The 22,995-nt window shown below is 55.4% G+C and overlaps 2 protein-coding genes across 3 annotated transcripts in view; both read left to right on the forward strand.

Annotated features, from left to right (window-relative positions):
* The window catches only part of CAPN5 (calpain 5), a 55,676-nt gene that overhangs the window by 11,153 nt on the left and 21,528 nt on the right, over positions 1–22,995 (forward strand). Inside the window, exons 1-3 of one of the 2 annotated variants that reach the window (XM_064365317.1) lie at positions 6,512–6,590; positions 6,744–6,943; positions 15,030–15,161. In XM_064365317.1, coding sequence (XP_064221387.1) covers positions 6,779–6,943; positions 15,030–15,161 — 297 coding nt within the window. In that variant the 5' untranslated portion in view covers positions 6,512–6,590; positions 6,744–6,778. Of the gene's footprint in view, positions 1–6,511; positions 6,591–6,743; positions 6,944–15,029; positions 15,162–22,995 lie in introns of those variants that run through there. The other variant, XM_021671815.2, reaches the window with a different exon arrangement.
* OMP (olfactory marker protein) lies at positions 15,179–22,974 on the forward strand. Its single transcript, XM_012469607.2, has one exon. The coding sequence runs from the start codon at positions 21,390–21,392 to the stop codon at positions 21,879–21,881; it is 492 nt and encodes a 163-aa protein (XP_012325030.1). The 5' UTR covers positions 15,179–21,389; the 3' UTR covers positions 21,882–22,974.

Below are 22,995 nucleotides of genomic sequence, written 5' to 3' on the forward strand. Positions count from 1 at the left end.
TTTCTTTGTTGTGCAGAAAATTTTTAGCTTTATGTAATCCCCTTTTTTCTGTTTTTGCTTTTGTTGTCTGTGCTTTTGGGATAATATCTAAAAATTTTTTGTCCAGATCAGTGTCATAACAGCTTTTTCCATGTTTTCTTCTAGTAGTTTCATAATTTCAGGTCTTATATTTAAGTGTTTAGTCCATTTGAGTCAATTTTTGCATATGATGAGAGATAGGAAAATTTTTATCCACTTTTTTATGCAGGTGGATATCTGGTTTTCCCAACACCAATTCTTAGAGAGGCTGTCCTTTCTCCTTTCTGTGTTCTTGGCACTTTTGTTGAAAATTAATTGACATATTAAATGTATGTATTCATTTCTGGGCTTTCTGTTCTGTTCCATTGGTCTATGTGTCTGTTTTTGAGCCAGTACCATGCTATTTTGGTTACTATAGCTTTGTAGTATATTTTGAAGTCAGGTAGTGTGATGCCTTCAGCTTTGTTCTTTTTGTTTAAAATTGCTTTGACTATTCAGGGTGTTTTGTGATTCTGTATGAATTTTAAGGATTGTTTTTTATTTCTACAAAAAATGTCATTGGAATTTTGATAGGAGATTGGACTGAATCTGTAGATTGTTTTGAGTGGAATGGACATTTTAACAATACTAATTCTTCTTATCCATGTATACAGAATCTTTCCATTCATTTGTGTCTTCAGTTTCTTTCATCAGTGTTTCATAGTTTCCAGTGTACAGGTCTTTTACCCTCTTGGTTATATTTATTCCTAAACATTTCTTTTTTCCTAGTAACTATTGTAAATGGGATTGTTTTCTTGACTGTTTTTTGAATAATGCGTTGTGAATGTATAAAAATGCTACTGACTTCTGTGTATTCCTTCTATACCTATTTTGTTGAGAATTTTTATCATGAAAGGATGTTGAATCTTGTCAAATGTGTTTTTAAAATTCAATGAGATGATCAATTTTTGCCCTTTATTCTGTTAATATTATGTATCATGTTTATTGATTTGCATATGTTGAACTATCCTTGCATTCTTTGGATAAATATTACTTGATCATGGTGAATGATCCTTTTAATGTGTTTCTGAATTATTTGCCTTTTTTTTTTTTTTCCTCCAGAAATTGGGTCTTGCTATCTGCTTGAGGTTCCTGAGTAGCTGGGACTACAGGCATGCACCATCATACCCAGCTTGCTTGCTAGTATTTTGTTGAAGGTTTTGCATCTAAGTTCATAAGGGATATTGGCTTGTAATTTTCTTTTCTTGTAGTATCTTTATCTGGCTTTGATAATGGGGTAATGCTAGCCTTGCTTTTCAATTATATTTAAGTAGAATCATGTAATATTATTTCTCTTGCATAATATGCTTGTAAGATCCATCCATAGGGTTGTGTGCAACAACAATTTGTTCATTTTCAGTATTCTTTAGTATTCCATTACATGAATATACAACAACATATTGATTCATTCGTTGATGAACATTTAGCTTGTTTCTGATTTTCAGCTCTAACAAATACTACTGCGATAAACATTCTTGTACATGATTTTTAGTGAATATATGCTTACATTTATATTGGACATATTCTTAGCAGTGGAATTACTAGATTTCTTCAGCCTTAGTAGATATAGTCAAAGGTTTTGCAAAGTGATTATACCAATTTATCCTCCTACTACCAATGCATAAGAGCTTCACTTGGGATTGTGTGTGTGTGTGTCTGTGTGTGTATTTCACTTTAGTCATTCTAGTGGGGGTATAGCAGTATCTCATTGTGGTTTTAATTTGCATTTCCTTAATGATTAGTGACGTTGAGCACTTTTTCTTCCATTTTTAGGCCATTTGGATATACTCTCTTTCTCATGTTCTTTTCTAAAAGCTTTATTGTTTTACCTCTCAGATTTGAACTCTATCTGGAATTAGTTTTGTATACGGTTTGAGGTAGGGGTAAGACAACTGTTTTTCCTTATGGATAGCCAATTGACCCAGCACCATTTATTGAAAAGATCAGTCCTTTCCCTAGTGCATTGTGGTGTCTCTTTTGTCATATGTCAGGTGTCCTTATACTTGTAGCTTATTTCTGAACTTTCTATACTGTTCCTCTGGTCTGTGAGACAGTGCCCAGTGAGCTTTGTGATCAGCCTTGTTACTTAGTAGTGTAAGTAGTATTCTCTTCAAATGGCTCTGCCTATTCTTGGCCCTTTGTATGCTGGCTTAGAGGCCCATGCTGACTTTGAGGCCCTCTTGTTGCTGGATTTGGGCTTCGCTGTGTCCTTGGTTCTTATCATGCCCCTGGGGCTGATGCTAGCTCTATGACCCCATCTCTTAGAGGCTCAGAGAGGTAAGTAACTTGCCCCACCACACAGCTTTGGAGCCTGGCCTTGACTTTTCCGTCAAAGACAAATTCCTCGACGTTCCCATCTACAAGCTGACTTAGGTGGTTGTCATGTCCAGGGAAGGCTCACTGGTATCAGCCCTCATCCTTCTGCAGCCAGGGCAGCATGGCCCACTGGAAAATGAGACCTTATTCCATCCTGTACACAGCCCCCCCTCCAGCAGGTCCAGAGAACAGCAGACTAGGCCACACAGCCTCCTGGAAGAGGGGTACCAACCATGTCCCAGGTGAGGACAGACTGAGCTTCTCAGGAACAGATGCCACTTTCTTTCTGTCATTTGTCACCTTACAGGCTGGAACCCAGTAGGGCTCAGAGGAGGCTTGCTGATTGACAGCAGCTCAGAGGGGTTTGCACTTTGCCCAAGGACACGAAGCAGCTAAATGGTACAGTTGGGACACACACTCAGATCTGACTGACCTGCCAGAAGACTGGGTTCCTGGAGCTTCCTAGTGAGCTCCCCCAGCCCCCTCATTCTGACCCAACTCAGAACCTCCACTCTATCCACAAAGGCCTTGCTGTACAGGCTGGGTCTGACTCACTGCTACCCTGGTCGCAGGAGGAGGAGGGCTGATACCAGTGAGCCTTCCCTGGACATGATGGCCAGTTAAGCCATTTTGTAGATGGGAACATCAAGGAATTTGTCCAGAGCCTGCAGCCTGTTATGCAGATCTCAAGCCTCCAGACTCTGTATCCCAGCAGGGCTTCCCAAAGCAGGGCCCAGGTTAACACTGTGCTCATTTTAGAGGGTGCCCTGATGTGGTAATAAAGATGTCTTCCGTGCCTCTGAGCCTTTGTGTGAACTGTTCCCTTTGCCTGGAATGGCCTTTCTCTCCTGCCTCTGTGGCCAGGACTGTGTGGAGGCTTCCTGCTTTCCTCTTGCTGGAACCTCTGAATGACACATACTTCATTCTGCCTTGTATCTATTGGCCACACTAGACCAGCTCGGACAGGAACCCCAAGTTGTTGTAGCCCCTCCATGCCTGGCAGGGGTCTGGACACATCATGGGTGAAGCCCAGATGTCAACTGCCTGAGATTGTCGGTCCTCAGGGTGCAGAGCATTAAAGGATTCAGAGAGCTGCTCTGCCTGGTGGAGTCTGGTTTGCTCCTCACAGTGGCTCAGAGGCTCTGGCACATTGTCTCTTCTAGACATGGATCATGTAGAGCAGCGAGGCAATGTGGCCTGCTCAGGCCCTCACAGCTTACATGGGCAGCGGAGGCTCAGGCCAAGTCTCAGGAGCTAGAGAAGGGCTGGGCTGCAGCAGAAGGTGCTAGGGCTGCAGCCCAGGCAGCAGGGGTGTGGGCACCAGCTGGTACCCAGCTATCAGGAAGGGGAGGAGAGAAGAGCCAGGCCTGCGCCAGGGTGAAGGGGCCGGCCCCGCTGCCGCAGACCTGAATGCTGGCAGCTGTGATGTGGAAAGCTCATTCCCCTTGGGAGCTGCCTCCACTCTGAGCCTTTTTCTGTTCTTGAAGGAATTCCTCCTGCACTCATCTTTGTTGGTTCATGCAACACAGCTACTCAGTCCTTGGTGCCACCTTGAACCCTGCGATAGAGAGAGGAGCTGGACACCGCCCCTACCCTGGAGGGGCATAGGGCAGTTTGGGGAGGCAGACAGGTCGTGCGCAGATGGGGTACAGTGTAACGGGTGTCATCCCAGGGGCACCAGGATGGCAGAGGGAGATGGTGTGCAGAGGCCCTGAGGAAATGGCTTTGTGGGAGCTGCGAGAAGCTCCAAGCCCTGGAGCTTCAGCCCAGGGTGGAGAATGGCGGGGATGAGACTGGCAGAAGGGAAGAGGGCAGGCGCACAGGGCAGCTGGGGAGCTCAGATGGTCCTGAACCCCGCCCAGGGGTCGTGCTGGGCCCAAACAGCTGAAAACACTGGGGAGACGGGAAAGGCTGCGGCCCTAAGCTCAGGCTCAGAAAGAAAAGGCCCAGGTGGAGCAGCTTTCCTGCCTCCTGGTCTATCTGTGGCCTGCAGTGCTCTGCCTGGAGCTAGCAGAGGAGAGCTGACCCTGTGGGGGTGCTGGCCCCGTAGATACAGTGGGAGGTGACCTTGGGGCAGATGGAGGGTGCAGAGGGGCAGTCTGTGCAAGGGCCGGAGCCAGAAGAACCTCATATAAGTAGGCCAAGGTCAGTCTGGCAGGCAGGTGAGGCCGGAGGGATGGCACAGCAGTATCAGACCCTCAGCCAGCCGGGCCTGGCCCTGTGCAGCCTCTAGCCTAGACAGGCTCTCCCTTCGTGGCCTCCACCTCCCTTCCGTCCTCCCCAGGAGTGGACCCTCCCAGCAGCATTGGCCCCTTCTTGGCCTGGAGAGCAGCCAGACCCTTTTTCTCTACCAGCCTGGCTGTGTGACCTGGGCCAGGTCGCATCCCCTCTCTGGGCCCTCTAGACTTGGAAACACTGGAATTGCAAGAGCTGATTTCCGGGCTCCTGCTTTCAGCTTCTCTGATCTAATTCTTGTAGCTTAAATTGCTTCCTGAGCTGACCCTGCTGGAAACCCTTCCCCTCGTGCTAATGATGCTCCTGGATGACTGTGCCGGAAGCCTGAAGCCTGGGAGCTGGTTCTGTGGGCTCCTCCCCTCTCTCCCTCAGGCCTCCAAGGCAGGGAGAATGGGTGGGAGGGGGCAGGGCTGCTGGTCCTCCTGGGCAGAGGGGCAGCCAGAGAAGTTAAGTGGTTGGCCTGAGGTCACACAGCAGCCCTCGCCAGCAGGCTCAGTATGGATATGGGGGCAAAAGGTGAAGTGGCTTCGGGTGCAGAGCAGGGGACAGCTGCTTTCAGCTCCCTTGAAAGGCAGGGATGATGGCCCCCTTGCCCTCTCTGCTGTCCGTTGTGCCCATGCTCACTGTCCGTGCTCACCTCCTTCCCTTCCTGTGTCTCCCTTCCCTTTTTCCCTCCATGTGAGGCCCCACCTCCTTGAATGAGCAGCAGGGTTACACGGCCGAGGCAGTGGCACTGAAGTCGGAGGATCTGGGTCCCAGTCCGGACAGCAGGTGTCTGGGGAGCTTGGGCAGCTCACCTTACCTCACTGAGCCGCAGTTGCATTTTGTGAAAGCTGGCAGCCGTGTGCCCACTGGCACTGTTGGCAGTCAGTAAGTACACATGCACCTCTGGCCCAGGAAATGGGGCATCTCTTGGGACCGAGTTGCGTCTTGGCCCCTTCTCCCTCACCCCTTCAGCCTTCAGTTAATGGGTTGGCTCCTTCCAGGGGCACAGCAGCCCTGCATAATTCCCATTACTGAGAAGAGAAAACGGGCTCAGAGAGTTCACGTGGCCTGTTCAATGTTACCCAGCAGGCAGGTGGTGTTGCTGGGGCTGGCACTCACACCAGTCCTGCTCTCAGATGTCACTCCCACAGCCAGCCTACCTTGCCTTGGTTTCCCTCGGGCCTGCGCTGGAAATTGTGGCCTTTACTTCAAAAGGATTGCACCATTACCCTGGGCAGGCCCGAGGAAGATTAGATCGGGGCTGTGGGGCGGCACTGCAGTCTGGATGGATGGGAGGGGGGTCATAAATGGGGTGGTCACTCAGGTGCTTGGCGTCTGAGCATCTGTCAGTGCACCTGATGTGCAGGCCCCACCAGCTGCTGTTCCTTGCCCCGCCCTGCCTTGCCCTCCACTCCCGGAGATCTTCCTGACCACGTTGGTCCGGTCTGTGTCCTTGTACTTGGTAAGCACCTTGGTGCAAAGTTCAGGGTGCTTGGCTGGGTGCACCTGGGCCCCTGGGGAATGGAGGGTGGGTTAAGGAGCCATGGGCCTGCTCCCTGCAGAAATGGAGACATCTATTCCCGAGGTGCTGTGAGAAAGGCAGCATGGTGCGGGATGACTGGAGAGAATGAATGAATGATGCTGAGAGGGGTGCCTGGGGCAAGGTTTTCCCATGCCGGGCAGAGAGGTGTCACTCTCTAGAGGTGGGGTGGGAAACCCGGAGGCACGCCCTGCTTTCCTGTGGGAGGTACACCAGCCAGGGAGCTGCCAGGGCTGGCCACTGGTCTGACTCCATGGATATGGGGGCAAAGGTGTATGGAAGGCTGCTCAAACAAAGGGAGGTAGGGAGGTGGGTGCGGCCAGGGCCTGGCCTGAGCTCTATGTGGCCTTCAGGCCTGATATCACCTCTGAGCTTCAGAAACGAGAGAATCCAGGCTGTGGAGTCAGGCCGGTCGGCGCCTGTCCCGCTCTGCTGCATACCAGCTGTGTGACCTTGGGTAGGCTCCTCGCCTCTCTGAGCCTTCCTTACCTGTGGGATGGGGCTGATGGTGCCCGCTTCATGGGGCTTTCGGGGGGTAAGCGCATGGAACCGGTGTGCAGCCGGGACACAGGGACTCCGTGAGTGACAGTCTTCTTGCCTTCCTGTCCAGGTGTTCCTCCTCCCCTCCCTGGGGCAGAGGCAACCATGTTCTCCTGCGTGAAGCCCTATGAGGACCAGAGCTACTCGGCCCTGAGGCGGGACTGCCTGCGTAGGAAGGTGCTCTTCGAGGACCCCCTCTTCCCAGCCACTGACGACTCGCTCTACTATAAGGGCACACCAGGGCCCACCGTCAGGTGGAAGCGGCCCAAGGTCAGTGTCTTGTCCCAGCTGGAGCTGGATGAGAAGGCCCAGGCCCACCCATAAGGCTGGGTCTGCAGGGACATGGGGGTGGCAAGAGGAGGCATCCCCAGCCCCAGGCTGCTAAGAAAGTGAGGGTACTGAGACTGTGGGATTTGCTCTGGATGCGGAGCTCGGAGGATGGGCCGTAATCCTGTGGCCACTACTGGATTGGTTGAGGCCCAGCCAGGCCTTCGCCCCTCTCTGGGCCTCAACTTCCTCACAGGAAAAACGGGGCAGTAACCTCAGTCCCACTGAGGGTCATTTTTGGAATAAAAATGTGGAGATATGGAAATAACCTTTTTTAGTAAAATGTAGACCGATATCCAAATGTAAGGACTTTACTTTCCCGATTGTTATAATGATTTTGAAATAGTCATTTGTGGTAGAAACGAGAAGTAATTATTATGATGATTAATCAATAATAGTAAAAAAAAAATAGTGCATACCTCATAGGGTGGTTGTGAGAATTAAAAGAAGCGTAGTGCATGCAAAATTCCACACGCAGCCTGGCGGCCAGCGCGGGAGCTCTGACCATGGGTGTTGATAATGAACGGGTGGCAGCTTTCCGGCCGCGGCTCTCGGTCCCTGAGGCTGGAGTATGTTACACAGAAATGTTTGGCCTCGTGGTGTGGTTTCATCGCCTTGAACCCCGATTCCTGGCTGTGAGGGTGGGCTGGGGTGGGTTCTGCTGCTTGTCTGTGGGTCCTGCAGAGTGGGGTCCCTGGTGGCCTGGGTGGAGGTCCCTGCCCAGGCCCCTCCCTGGCTTCACAGGCTGCGCTGGTGATGCTGTGAGGGTCGTCTCCCAGGGGACTTCGGTGCGGGAGACCGTGCTGTCCCAAGAAAGCTCAGGGCCGGGAAGAGGCTGTGACGCCCGCAGTCCAGTAATCAGAGGCAGCCACATATTGGAGGTGAAGGGTGATGAGGCTTTTGCCCGAAGGGCCAGGTGGAAAAAGGCAGAGGGAACAGAAACGCACAGGTCGGAGCCCCTCAGGCTCATGTGGGCCTGCGGAGGCCCTTGCCTGGGAGTGCGGGTCTGGGGACCAAGGTGCTCGACCTTGCTATGTGTGCTGTGAGGACCCCGAAGGCAAGGCTTTCAGCAGCCTGTGACGGGGTCAGAGTTGCATTTTCCAAAGTTCCCTCTGATCCATGTGCTTTTTGGGAAAATGCGATGTAGTTGTCTAGTGCCTCTCCCAGGTTGTGATCTCAAGTTTCTGACTGAAAAACCCCTGTAGATGTTCTTGGACTGGGACTGTTGAGAGGCTGAGAAACTGAGGCCAAGAGGGGAAGGGGCGTGTCCCGGATTGCCCGTGAGCTACTAGCAGGGGTAGTTGAGGACCCAGGAGTCCTGCCTCCCTGGGCCCCACCTTTCTGGCACCAGATAAAGGGCCCTTGGTGCTCTTGACCTCAGTCTCAAGAGCTGCAACAGAATCTCTGGCCCTGCACTGACTCTCTGGAAGGCCCAGGAGCCTCCTGGCCTGGCCACAAGAGTTCTGCCTCTTGGACCCCCTCTCCCACGCCTTCCTCTCTTCCTTTGTCAAGTAGGTGGGGAGGGAGCCGGCCTCAAAGGGCCTTTGTGAGGCCTTGGCTGTGGGGAGGAGGGGTGGGCACTCCATCTCCTCACCCTCCTCCCACTCCATGCCCTAGCTGCCCCTGTCCTGACTCCCTCCTGTTCTCTGGCCATTGCCCAGACATTTTAGGTCCATGGCTCTCAAAGAGGCTGGTGAGGTCTGGAGTGGGCAGGCTGGGCTTGCTGCAGTGAGAGAAGGGAATGCCAGGCTGGGCTGCTTAGTCCTCTCCTGCTGTGTGACCCAGGGGAGTCACCTGCCCTTTCTGAGCCCCTTTCCTTGCGGGTTCAGGAGTCCTGCCACACCTCCTCCCCTCGTGGCCTTCCTCGCTGGCGCACTTGGTGCCCTGCCCTTTCTAGACACGCAGAGCTGCCCTGACCCAGATGTGGGGGCAGGTGACAGAGAGCATGTGGTGGCCTGTGTTGAGAGAGCTGTGTGAGTGGGGCCCAAGGGGCAGCAGCTGTGGGGCCTCAGGCCAGGCTGGGGTAGATGGTGCATGGCACTGCCTGAATTTCCTATGCCATCTGTGTAGACGCTGCCTGCTGGATGGCGACAGGCCTGCGTGACAGGCAGCCTCTGCCCCACTAACAGGATGGGAGGTTTGTGGAGCAGGAAGTCAAGCAGGCTTGGCTCAGTGGTGGGGCGGGCCCAGCCCAGTGGGTTATCATTGACACCCAGCTGCTTGCCAGTGAGAGTGGACTTTGGCCTCAGGCAGCCTTGTTTCGTGGAGTCTCATCTGTGACCACCTGTTTACAAATGGGAAGCCCTGCTGCAGCCCGTTTGTCCCCTCCAGCTCCTTCTCTGAGTTGGTCCTTATCAAGGCTGCTCTGTTTTAGGAGGATCTCCTCAGTCAGCGTCCCAGCCTCCCTGCCTCCCTGCCTCCCTGCCTCTCAAATGGAATGCAGAGCCTGGTTTCTGAGCCAGAAGGAACTTGGCTCCAGCCTTGGCCCTACCTTACTAGAAGTGTGACTTTGAACGTTTCCTCATCTGTAATTGGGGAAGGATAATTCTCGCTGGCTTTCAGGAAACTGAAAAGACTTGAGGTATCTGTGGTGTCATATACATGGGAGGCAGGTGACAAACTAATTCCCCTCTCTTGCAACCTTCTTCTCCTTGGCAACCCTGTGTTGGGGACCTAGAGCCACTCTGGCTGGGACATCCCATCTCCTACTGACTCTGCAGGTGGGACCAGGTCTTGTCCTCTTGGGTCCCTACCTGGGCACCTGCCTCAGCCCATACCCTTTGCCCGCAGGTTCGCTGTGTTTTTGATCTTTCCAGTATAGGGGCCATTTTCCGGCCCCTCACAGGCCTGACTGGGGAGATGCATGGAGAATGGGGAGCTCAGGATGTCCTTCCTCCTCACTCAGGCCCAGGGCTCCAGCAGGTGGCCTCCTGTCACCCCTGTGGTGGCGGCAGCCCCTCATCCAGCGTGCTGTCTCTCCCACACCTGGGTATGAGCCTGGAGGTCCTTTGGTGGAATGCAGAGGGGACAAAGGAGTTCCAATGAACAGATGCAGGTTTTGGAACCTCCAGAATTCCCTGGAGCAGCCTCGGGGACCCTAGCCCCAACCCAGCCCCTGGAACTCTTGCCCATCAAGCCATTTCCTGGAGATGGCTCTACTCCTCACTCCCTTTCCATACCACAGAACAGGCAGTTTACAGCAAAGCCTGGCAGCGGCGGCACACCCAGCTGTCCTGCCCAGGAATGACCCCCTTCTGGGCATGTGCTCAGAGATGGGGTTCATTCCTGCTCTCTAGTTGATTCTTTCTGTGATTCTAGATTCCAGAAGGGGGTGACTGGGGTGAAGAGTGGGGGAGGAGGACAGATGTGGAGGGAGCCTCTGCAGGTACAGCCCAGGATGCGTGGATCCAGTCCGCTGCTTTGCTGTATTTTCCCGTTTGTACACCAGGACTAGAAACCTGAATTTCTTGTTGTGCCATGAGGGAGGAGGGAGGAGGGTGGAGGGAGGAGGGAGGAGGGAGGAGGACTGGGCTGTGGCCTGTCAGGTGGAGCTGGTCTAACAGGCTGGGAGGGGCTGAGCAGGGGAGGTGACTGCAGGTGCAGAAGGCTGTCCTAGAGCGATGTTGACCCGAGGAGCGGTCAACCCCCAGCCCTCAGGGGCAACTCCCATACAGCCCAAAACTGTAGGTCACTTTGTCCTCCCTCCCAGGGACCTGTCCGCAGCCCTAGTGGAACCTGCCAAGCTTTGCTAAGCCTGGATGTGGGCAAAGTCAGGCCTGGGCCCTGCCTGGGAGCTCACAGGCTGGTGGTGGGGACCCTAAGGAAACCCAGCGAGTATGGACAGGGATTAAAGGGAGCACAGGTGGCTGGGCACCTGAGGACTGTTTCAGAGGCAGCGTCTGCCTCAGGACACTTTGAGTCCCCATTTCCCTCCTCAACCTCCCTGCCTATCAGCACTCTCCATGCCTGCTCTGCCAGCATCACTGCCTCCAGGCAGCCTCCTCTGATTTCTCTCTGGCTCCTGCTGTCACAGCTCTGCTCACATGGAGAGTCAGGGCCTGGCTGCTTCTCAAGGGTCCTGCCTGTGGGCAGAGACTTTCTCTGACTCACTCTATGACCTATGTCCAGCCAGTGGCCCAGGAAAAGTGGAAGGACAAACACTGGGCTTGAGAAGCCTGGCCCTACGATGGCAGGGGTGAGGGCCTGGGCTTTCCTGACCCCTTAGTCTCATTGCTATCTAGTGAGACACCCTGTAAGCTGGGTTAGGACAGGTGCAGGGAGACAGGTGAAGGAAGGTTGGCTTTGTCACCCATAAAACCTAGCCCACCTGGAGACTGCCACCAGACTGCCTGAATTTGAATTTCAGTTCACCTCTTCTTGTGAAGCCCTGGGCAAGTGACTTAACCTTTCTGTGCCTTGGTTTCCTCATCCATTAAAAGGGGGCGCCAACAGTGCCCATCTCACAGGGTTGTTTTTCACAGGGCCTGCCACATAGCAGGTGCCCAGTTATTGTGAGCTATTTCTATTATTGTTCCTTTCCAGGTGTCCCAAGGTGGCCCCTGGATTCCAGAGCAGACTCCAGGTGCCGCCAACCTCAGGTGGCTTCTCTTGGTTAGAGCTGGTGACCCTGACCTCTCCTGGCAATGGGAACATGCCTGGCTGCCTTCTGCTCTGTCTGTTCCCTCCTAGGCTGCACGATTGCCCCCAGGTCCCTGCTCTGCCACAGCAAGTCAGGGCGATGGAATCTGGGAATCGTGACTCCCAAGCTCAGTCTGTCTCTCAAGGACTGGAGAAGTGGCTGGGGCCAGAGCCCTGTTCTGGGGCCCAGATCTGGTTAGATCCGCCCCTTGGGTCTGCCCCTGCTGTGGTGCTCAGTGTGGGGAGACCCCGTTCCGGAGCCCAGCAGACCTAGGGTGTCCTATCAGATCGGTCCACTTACTTGCCTAGTTGCCTTGCACATCACTGCCCTATCCTGGGCTCAGCCTCCTCCTCTGTGGGATGGGGCAGTCATGTGTCTGTCTTGGGACACTGGCTGGGAGGATCCGAAGTGGAGGGACACCTGAATCACTTCTTACTCTAGACCCTGGTGATGCCAGGTGGTAGCTGTTTCTCTTCCCTTGGTATGAGGTCTATGGAAGCCCCTCTCCCTTCCCTGATCTGCCTGCCCTCCTGGCCTCAGGGAAGCAGATGCTAAGTCATAGCTCCCTCTGGCTCAGAGGATGGGCTGGCTGTGGGCCAGGGCTGAGAGGTAAGATAGGAGGGCAGCGGGGCGGGGAGGCAAGTCCCTTCTTCCTGCCTGTGCTTCCTGAGGGGATGCCTTTGGGGATGGATGAGAGCAGGTAGCCTCACTGGTTTCCTAGGCCTGTGCTCTGCCATCTTGCAGATTGGCCCTGGGGCACCCTGTGGTGCCAACTGGAAAGAGGGCCAGGTCTCAGGAACTGCTCATGCCCTCAGGGGAGTTCTAACCCTTTCTCTGCCCCTCTAAAACTCCAGTTCTCCTGGGCAGAGGGGGCCGTAGGGTCCCACCTTGGTGGAACTAGGGGTCTTCTGCCCCATTTTCCCTTGCCACCTGCTCCGCTCCATGATCTGGAGATTCCCTACACAGCCCTGCCACATAGCAGGAGCTGTTTCTATTATCTCCTCTGCACAGGTGAGGCCCAAAGTTGCACAGCCAGTACATAGGGAGCAGGCATTCTAATTCTGTCTTCCTGCCTCTGCCACCCTCTGCTGGCCGCCTGTGGTAGGACTGCAGAAGCTCTTGGGCTGGAGCTAGCTCAGCAGTGCCTGCTGGAGTGGAGGCAGGCAGAGGGCTGCTGCCACCTACCCGTGCTGTGTGGCCCGGGCATGGTATTCAACTTCCCTGGGCCTCAGTGTCCTCATCTGCAAAAAGGGATATTGCCCACCTCTCAGTGCCATGGTGAGGATGGATTGTGGTCCCAGCAGGGTGCCTGGTACATGGAAAGCATGTCTCAGTGTTTGCCTATCCCCACCCTCCGCCATACCCACGACCCCTTGGGGAGGAGTTGCTTCCTCTCAGCTTAGTGAGGAGATGGAAGAGGAGGAGGGGCCTGCTCTGTTCCCGGGGCCAGGGCTAGGGATCAGGCCAGGCCCCACCCCTGGCTCAGGCCTGGGGGTGGGATGTTCACAGCTGCAGGAACACAGGGTGAGCTGACCCTTCCTGGGTGCATCTCTTGGCGCTGGAGCCACCCATAGAGGTCTGGGCATAGCTTCCCAGCAGCTGAAAATTGAAACAGACCTTCATTCGCTTTGGGTCAGGCCCTGGGCTGGCACTTTACAACTCTGGTTCCTCCTTGCAAAGTAGAAATTATTGGCTATGCACATTGGCTCCTGCCTGTAATCCTAGCACTTTGGGAGGCTAAGGCGGGAAGATTGCTTGAGACCAGGAGTTTGAGACCAGCCTGGGCAACATAGTGACCTCATCTCTACAAGAAATTTAAAAATTAGCTGAATGTAGTGGTGCTGGCCTATAGTCCCAGCTATTTGTGAGGCTTAGGCCAGAGGATCACTTGAGCCTAGGAGGTTGAGGCTGCAGTGAGCTATGATTGTGCCACTGCACTCCAGCTTGGGTGACACAACCACAGCTTGTCTCAAACGAAAAACCAATAAAACAAAACCCAAAATCCAACAACATAAAGAAATCATTGTTCCTACTTTGTAAATTGGAAAGCTGAGGCCCAGAGAGCTCACCAGAGCAAAGAGCTGGAATTCAGTTTCCAGTCTGAAGCCAAAGCCCGTGCTTTTCCCGTTCACAGCACTGCTTCAGGGGCTTTGAAGGAAGACACTCCCACTGCAGGGCGAGGCAGAAAGCCCAGCAGAGCTCCTTGGGCAGGGTCGGTGCAGAGGGCAGCTGGTCCTGGAGCCCTCCTGGGCTGCCTCTCTCTTGGTAGGCAGAGCAAGGGGCTTCCAGAAATTAGGGCAGGCTGGGCCTGAGAGCGGCCAGCTGCTCACGGATCATTCCCTACCCAGCGGCTGCCCTGGCTGGATTCCCTGGCTGTGTCTCATGGAGCAGCCCCTTGGGTCGTGCCCGCCAGTCTCCGTAGAAAATAAAAATGGAGGCTCGGTGCAGTGGCTCATGCCTGTAATTCTAGCACTTTGGGAGGCCAAGACAGGCAGATCATCTGAGGTCAGGAGTTTGAGACCAGCGTGGGCAACATGGTGAAACCCCATCTCTACTAAAAATATAAAAATTAGCTGGGTGCGGTGGTGCACAGCTGTAATCCCAGCTACTTGGGGGCTGAGGCAGGAGAATCGTTTGAACCCAGGAGGTGGAGGTTGCAGTGAGCTGAGATTGCGCCACTTGTACTCTAGCCTGGGTGAGAGAGTGAGACTGTCTCAAAAAAAAAAAAAAAAGAAGAAGAAAGAAAGAAAAGAGAAAGAAAGGAGTTTTTGCTCCACTTGAGCATTTGCTTGCTGTGTGTGCCTTTGACGAGTCACAGTCCCTCTCTGAACCTCCATTCCTCGCCCATACAATGCAGTGGTAACTCCTCGCTCCTCGGGTGGGCAGATCAGATGAGACTGTGTGAGGGAGGTGCTGTTTGGGGCCTGGCCCACTGCTCCCCATCGGCCCCTCACTTTGTGCTCCCCACATGTGATTTGGGTGTTTGTGCCATGCCCGAAACCCCACCCCACTTGATTGGACTGGACCCCTGCGGGCTGGTGGGGGTGGGCACTCAGGCTGCTGGTTCTGGGGAAGGAAGGGAATGGAGCTCTTGCTGGTCAGGGAGGGGCGCAGTGGCCAGGAGGAAGGCAGTGCCCCAGTTCTGGCACTCTGACGTCCTCCCACGGGTTCTTCATTAGCATACATTTAGCAGAAGAGCGCTCTTCAGCCAGGAAGGGTAGAGGGCATCCCAGGCGGGAGCAGTTGGGATGGGAAGCAGATGGGCTGCATGGGGCCCCGAGTCTGTGGTTGGAGGCGGGTGAATTTCCACGCCAACAGTGGGGTCTCTTGCCGTCAGGGGCATCCACGTGTTCTTCTGCCCCTCATGCTCTCCCCTCGTCTTCTCCGTAGGACATCTGCGAGGACCCCCGCCTCTTTGTGGATGGCATCAGCTCCCACGACCTGCACCAGGGCCAGGTGGGCAACTGCTGGTTTGTGGCAGCCTGCTCGTCACTTGCCTCCCGGGAGTCGCTGTGGCAAAAGGTGAGGCCTGGGGCAGGGTGGGGCCGGGTGCTGGGGTGTGTCAACGCAGCCCGAGGCCCTCACTGCCAGACAGGCGGAAGCTGAACGTGACAAATGAGACTTTTGAAAGCCTTTGCCAGGCGTGGGGTGGGGGCCCCCAGTACTGGCTGAGTGTCAGAATTGCCTTCCCTCCCCCTCCAGCTGGGGACCCCAGGGGCAGGCGCTGGGAATCTGTGTGGATCCCAAGGTCATTCTGATGTGTCCCCTTCCCACTGTTGGGGACACTCGGCAGATGAATACATACCTGTGAAATGTGGAAGCTGTGTGCATCACATTTAGTGTGCAGACACCACTGATGGGCTCAGGAGACCATGACAGACACAGACCTGATGTGTGACTTGGCTGGTCGCTGTCCTCCTCTGGGCCTGACTTTTCCCAGTTGTTCAGCGAGGGTGGGTCGGTGATCCCCAGCGTCACAACTCCCAGTTCCAAGCTGCCGGTGTTCTGGACCAGGGCCCAAGGGTTTGGGTAGGAAAGAATGGACTCTGTTCCTGTAACTCAAACTCCTATCCCAGCACTTGGCAGCGGGGCCTTAGATTCAGTGCACAGGAGGCGGGGAGGCTGGAGTGGAGGCAGACCCTGACTCCCTGCAGAATTATTGGCAGGGACTGCAGGGGGACTCTGGTCATTGCTGCTTGCTCATCCCTGCCCTTCTGCCGTCCCGTGGGAGGGGCTGGCAGCGGGGCTGAGGAGCACTGGACATCTGCATCTCTCAGGCTTGGCCGTGAGCCTCACCACTTGGTAGCTTTGGAGCTGGCCTCAGGTTACTCATCAGCAAAATCAGGACAGTCGGACTAGCTGTCTCTCTGGGAGTGGTGAGGGTGGGACTAGAGGCTGCACTCAGTGTGCCTTGTGCGGCGTGGTGCTCGGCCAAAGGTGGCTGTGTCTACCAGCGTTATGATGATTAACATCATAGGACATATGGGCACTCCTGTGCAAGACAGTTTTTCCTCATCCTCTGAGGTGTCCCTTGGCCATCAGAGGGAGCAGTGCCTTTGGGCAGGCTGAGACTCTGGTAGGTGTCTTGCTCTTGAGTCTGCTGAACAGGGTGTGACCTCTCAAAGCCACTCCAGGGTCGGCGTCCCTGCGGTCTGGCCCCAATGGTCCTTTAGGGTAGGAGCAGCTGCCTGTTGTAGGGTCCTGGGGCCTTGGCAGGGGCCACAGTTGCAGCACACGGATGTGGGTGTTCGTGGGGCATCTGAGCTGGGAGGGCTTCCAAGAGCCACCCATGAGCTCATTTCACTCCTGCGCCTCAAGGCCTAGAGAAGGCCTGGTTCTGTGCTCTGGGTGTAGGGCTGGGCCTAGTTCTGTGCTCTGGGTGTAGGGCTGGGCCTCACTCTCCAGCTTCCAGGCTCCCACCCCTTTCTCTGAGCCCAGAACCAGGTCCCCTGCCTTAGAGCCCACCCACCCTGTGCTAGATGAGGGCTCAGCCAGGGGCTGAAGGGGCACATGGGGATCCTGTGGGGCTGCCCCCTCCTCCTGCCTTACCCTGTAATTGCCTGTTTATCTGTCACCTCCCCCAGTGAGGTGAGCTCCCCACAGGTAGAACTGGCCCAGCGCATATGTCCCTGCTGAGCCCCCAGGACCTGGAGTAGAGAAGGTTCAGGAAGGATTTGGGAACAGAGCTCCTTTCCAAATTGCTGGACTCAGCTGCCACCCAGCAGCTCCAGGTCGGCCTTGCTGCCCAGACCTCCCAGGGCCTCGTGGCACTGGGGCTGGTGCACCGGGTTCTCTCCTGGGGCTGTTTGTTGGTGGGAGGCTGTGTGTCCTACCCTGGGCTTGGCCCCAGGTGTTTCCTGGTGCAGCTCCACCTCTAACTAGAGGAAGAAAAGGCCCAGGACTGCAGGCAGGAGGCCTGCCATTGAGGCCTGTGTTTATCTATGGGCCAAAGGTTCCCGTTGCAGGGAGTTGGGACACCTGGCCTGGCTGGTCTGGGAGGCTGCCAGGGCCAGGAGGCTGATCTCCTACAGCAGCTTGGGTCCCGGGGAGGCCGGGGCGGGTCTGGGTGCTCCTGGCTAATTGCACGCTGCCTCCGGTGCTGCTGTGGTGCTAGCCCATGGGTCCCGGAAGGAGGCTCGGGGCCCTGGGGAGCTCATTACTGAGCCTTCCCTCCCTCGTCCCTGCTGACTGGGCTCTGTTTGTTGTCACCCCTCACTTTCTGGGCCTGTTGCCCTGCAGGGCCTCCCTGTTTTCTCCATGGCAGGGCAGTGCAGGGGCTGCCCAGCCTGAGCTCCCCACCTCACACTTGGGGATTCTGAGCCTCAGACACACTGAGCATCACACCCTCGACACATAGGCCCGCAACACGCACACCCCCTCCAGGAAGCCACCCTTACCCTTCACAAGATTCGAAGCCAGCCTGACCTGGATTTGATTCTGGCCGGGTCCCCTGCTAGCTTTGTGACCTCGGTCAGGTCACCTTCCTGCTCTTGTCCTCAGTGTAAACGACCTTTCCAAGTGCCCAGAGTCGAGAGGACTAAAGGGGCCAGAGGAAGGCAAACCCTTGCATTTCGCACTCTCTGCGCCCTCTTAGGCGCCCCACCTGTTTCTCTGTTCTGCCAGACATCTCTTGGCCTCATGTCCCGCTCCAATGGGGTCCCTGATGGGGGCGTTTCAGCCTCCCGACTCGATGGTACATTCCCTGATGGCAGGGCAGTGGACTTCAGGTGACCAGGTTTTAGGAACCTGAAATCAGGATGCAACAGTTTGGTTGAACATTTGCCATTGGGGCTGGCCCGGCCTAAGCCAAGGTCTGGTGTGAGCTCACCTCTCTGGAGCCTGTGGCAGCCCTGGGCACAGGGGCAGACCTGATGCCTGCTGTGAGTCATGGGGCCAGGCCTGGGCCCAGGAGGAGTCAGGCAGGTGCCTGGCCAAAAAAAAAGCATGGAAGTGACCAGAGTCTCAGTCGCATGCCTGGTGTCTCTAGGAGGGAGTGCTGGGGAGAGCAACCCTAGGTGAGGCCTGGGAGGGGCCCGTGGGGCATTTAAAAGTGCCTTCCACTCTGTGCCTTCCCCGGTTATATTAGCAGTTCCTGCTTTTTAGTTGTCGAGCAGTTCCTTCAGTGCACGTGGATGGAACACCAGCTACGCCCCGAGAACCATAGTAGGTACTAGGGATGAAAGGCTTGAAAAAGTACCAGGATGTGCAGTCTCTTAAGGTTTTCATTCCTCAGATACAACCAGTGTTAAGGGTTTTCTGTGTTTCCTTCTAGTCTTATTTTCCACTTGGTGTTAAAGAGGGTTTTGCTTTTTTTGTTGTTGTTGTTTGTTTTTTTGAGTTAGAGTTTCGCTCTTGTTGTCCAGGCTGGAGTGCAGTGGTATAATCTCAGCTCTCTGCAACCTCCGCCTCCTGGGTTCAAGCGATTCTCCTGCCTCAGCCTCCACAGTAGCTGGGATTATAGGCGCACACCACCATGCCCAGCTAATTTTTGTATTTTTAGTAGAAATGGGGTTTCACCACATTGGCCAGGCTGGTCTCAAACTCTTGACCTCAGGTGATCCACCTGCCTCGGTCTCCCACAGTTCTGGGATTACAGGCGTGAGCCACCACGCCCGGCCTTGTTTTGTTTTTTATATGCATTTTTGCAATGACATCTGCAGGTTTAGAGCTTACTTTTCTCCTCTCTATTCATTGCTACGTCCAGCCTTGGGTGGGTCCTCCCAAGGTGTCTGATGGCTGAGCAGAGGTCTATGGACATCAGTGGGCTCAGACCCCAGCTGCAGCCTCCTGCATCCTGCCTGTTCCCTTGGCCACAAGCCTCAGTCCACCCCTCCATCTGCTCCCCTCCCTCTTCCATCCCTTTCCCCCACCGGCCTTCCCTTGGCTCCCACCACTCCTCCCTCCTGCCCAGTCTGTGAGGCTTAAGCTCCTGTCACAACCGCCCTCCTCCACCATCAGCCTCCTGAAGCTCAGTGCCCCTCACCCAGTCCCTCCCCAGGGGTCCTGTGCCCCTGAATCCTCATCAGTAGAAGCTGATCATACCCCCCTCACCCCCTCCCTCAGGATTCAGAAATAGGGGATCCTCCTTCCCCAGTGCTGCTTCTGGACCACGGCATCCCCATATAAGCACCTGGCTCCTTCACTGCACTCCCATCCTCAGCCCACTGTGTTGCTGTCTCCACCAGCCAGCTGCCCTGGCCAGTCACCTGGGCACAAGGGACTTGGCTCCTCCCATTTCCCAGCCCATTCTACCCCAAGAACTGCTGTGTCCCAGGTGTTACTGTGTTCGTGTGGCTAACGTCCTGCCCTCTCGCCTTGCCCTGTTACCCTGGTCTTAGTTCTCCATCAGCCTTCACCTTCAGCTGCCACGGCTACAGCCTGGGCCCAGAACTTCTCTCCCTGGAGGTCTTCAGCCAAAGGCCCAGTCTCTCTGACCTCCCCTTCCAGGCATCTTCCTCACTCCCAACCCTGACACACACCTGCCCCTACTCCTCATTTTGGCCCTGGCCAGTACCTGTGTACTGTCTCCCCACCTGCCCACCCTCTTTTGGCATTGGCCTTGGGCCCCATGGTCCAGCACATCACCTGTCCCTTGTCAGTGTCATTCATTCATTCAGCAAGCAAGCAAGCATTTCTGAGGGCCTTCTGTGTGGCAGGCCCCGACACACTTCCTGCCCACTCGGGGCATGTGCGTCACAGGCAAAAACTAAGCAACTATTCAAATAAAAAGCAGAATGTGGTGCTGGGAAGGACAGAAACAGCGCTCCCATGTGGAGGAAAGGGAAGCCTTTCCTTAGCCAAGTTGTTCCTCTCTCCCCTGCCCCTCCAGCTACAAAGCAAAAGTTTCTGTGAGGATCAGGCAGTTTGTTATCTAGCTGTATGGTTCTCTCAAGTACCCTTGGGAGAATTGCTGCCAGTGACCCCCAGAACTGACCCCAGGGTTTGCAGTGTGCTTTTAACAGGACTGGGTATTCTGTCTCCTTTGGTGCCCCTCTGCTGTTCAGATAGTCCAGGCTCCCACTGATTGATTAGCCACCATCTCACAATTGACATGCTTGTGGTCCACTAGACCCTTCAGATTGTTTTCCGTTGTTACACCTTGGCCTGTGTCTCTGTCCTGTTTTCTGTGTGTGGCATGTTGTGGCGGCAGCCTCGCCTCAACTCCCACCCCCACCCCCTCCCCCACTCCAGCTCCACTCACACACCCCGGTTCTTTCATTTGCCCAATACAATGGCTGAGTTCGTGGTTCCGCCCTGGGCCCTGGAGTTACAGACATTTGCCAGCTTCTTCCTCAGCCCCAAGTCTCCTGGGGGAAACTGAGGATTAATTCACGTGGAGCAATTGGTGGGGTGTGAGTAGAAGTGCAGCCTGGTCCTGTGGCGGCCATGGTGTGGGGCTGCGGCAGGGCCAGCCGCCAGTGTCATCCAGGTCAGTGATGCTCAAAGCACAGTCCCTGGCCCAGCAACATGTCTCCTGGGAGGTGGCTAGGAATGCAGATTCTCAGGCCCACAGAGCCCTGATAAACCAGGAGTTCTGGGAGCGGGGGCCAGCAATCTGTGTGTTAAGTCCTGAGGGTGAGTCTGATGCTCATGAAATCTTGAGACCCCCGGGTCAGGGAGAGGGATGTGGTAGCCAGGCAGTGATCCTGGCAGTGGGACTGTAGGGGAAGGTTCCCAGGGTGTTTGGGAAGCAGAATCGACAGGCTTTGGTGATTGGGTGTGGAGGAGCGAGGGGGAGGCAGGCGTCAGGGGTGGCTTCAGAGTTTGGCTTGGGTGACTTCAGATCTTCAGTCGCTGAGCCCTCTCTGGTCCTGACTTCTCCAACCTGTGTACCTCCAGTGAGGAGTGCTCCCTACCACCCTCCCCATCCCCGCGCTTACGAAGTATTTCCATCTTCACAAACAAGCCAGTGCCCAGCTTGGCCCTGGTAGTCAGGGTGGTTGCCACAGCAATTGACATCAGCGACCTGGTCCCCAAGGAGCCTACCACTCTCCTGCCTGCCTGCAGGGCCTGCATTATTGCTTTTGCTTCTGCATCGACTGGAGAGGAGGCAGATGGGGACTCCCGCCCCTCACACACGTCCCATTTTGAGAAAAGGGTGGGGCTGGTAAGGGCCAGTGGCAAAGAGGGGAGGAGAAGAGGGAAGGGCAAAAGAGTAGGCGGGCTCCCCCTTTGGTGGCCTCTTCTCTCCACGGCCCCAGGCTCCAGCCCACTTGAGTCCTTGGCGTTGGCGGCAGCAGCACTTGGGCCATGGCAGAGGACAGGCCGCAGCAGCTGCAGCTGGAGATGCCACTAGTCCTGGACCAGGACCTGACCAGGCAGATGCGGCTACGCGTGGAGAGCCTGAAGCAGCGTGGGGAGAAGCGCCAGGACGGGGAGAAGCTGCTGCGGCCAGCAGAGTCCGTGTACCGCCTGGACTTCGCCCAGCAGCAGCGGCTGCAGTTTGAGAGCTGGAACGTTGTGCTGGACAAGCCGGGCAAGGTCACCATCACGGGCACCTCGCAGAACTGGACGCCCGACCTCACCAACCTCATGACACGCCAGCTGCTGGACCCCGCTGCCATCTTCTGGCGCAAGGAGGACTCGGATGCCATGGATTGGAACGAGGCCGATGCCCTGGAGTTTGGGGAGCGCCTGTCGGACCTGGCCAAGATCCGGAAGGTCATGTACTTCCTCATCACCTTCAGCGAGGGTGTGGAGCCCGCCAACCTCAAGGCCTCCGTGGTTTTTAACCAGCTCTGATGGCAGCTGCCGGCTGCTACCCTCCTCTCACCCACTTGCGCTCTCCCCTTCCCCTGCTTCCTTCCCCCTGTGTTTTTGGGGCCATTCTTCTCACTGCTCAGCTTGTCCTCAGCTTGCCCAGAGGCCCCCTGAGTCCCATGCCCTTCCTCCTCTGCTTCTGCCTGGTGCCAGCACTCTGGCTCACAGGAGGAAGATTCCAAGGCTCTGTAGTCTAGAAGCGGGACCAGCCACTGCACTGCTATAGATGACAGAGGCCTACTTAGGGCCAGTGTGCATGGACGGGGAGGCCAGGGCCATCTGCCTTCTCTCTGCTTCACTGTGGGAGAGAGAGACTGAGAAAGACCAAGAGAGACACAGAGACAGAGATTGAAAAACCTGGCATCCACTTCCTCCAGGGTCGGGGAGACAGAGGTGATGGGGCAGTCTCCCCAGGGAGTCCAGCAAGCCGGCGCTCACTGCCCCCTGGACTTGGTGCCCTTTGCTGGAGGCTGTTTCCGGGCTGCTGGTCCCATAACGCCTTGACAGCCCTCAGGATGTGGGGCAGGGTTGCTGCAGGGGTGGATTCGGGGAGTGGAGAGTGTCTGGCTCCCTGGAGGCTATATAGGCCCAGCTCTGGCTCTTCTGGGCCTGACTTCAGTGTGGAGAGTGAAGGGGGAGGTTACACAGAGATCTGTCTCTACATACATGTATCCATGACAGAGAGTGTGCTGTATGCATACAGATATATTCTAGGGGTCTATTTCTGCCCAAGGAACAGGTGTAATTTTAGATTATCTGTTGGTCATTGCTGCTGGTTAAGGGTGGCTCTTAACAGGGTCCTGGTCCTGAGGACCTTGGCCCCGGGGCTTTCTGAGCTAGGAGACAGCAGTTCAGACAGTGAAACAGGGAGTGGGTTAGTAAAGGGGGTTCCCTTTGCCTGCGGGAATTTGAGTGGGAGGGTCCTAGGCCCTGGAGCTGGAGAGGATTCTGCAGGAGCTGGATTCTGCAGGGCCTCAAGTGTCCCTTGCTGGGGAGTCAGGCTATTTTGAGCTTGCAGGTCAGGGAAGGCAAGGGCTTCATCCTGATGCAGCATCTGTTGTCATTTCTTGGGCTTCTTCAGTGTAGCTGAGGGGGG

This window comes from Aotus nancymaae, unplaced genomic scaffold, assembly GCF_030222135.1.
Source record: "Aotus nancymaae isolate 86718 unplaced genomic scaffold, 86718_ANA_hifiasm-v0.15.2.pri h1tg000059l, whole genome shotgun sequence".
NCBI lineage: Eukaryota > Metazoa > Chordata > Mammalia > Primates > Aotidae > Aotus > Aotus nancymaae.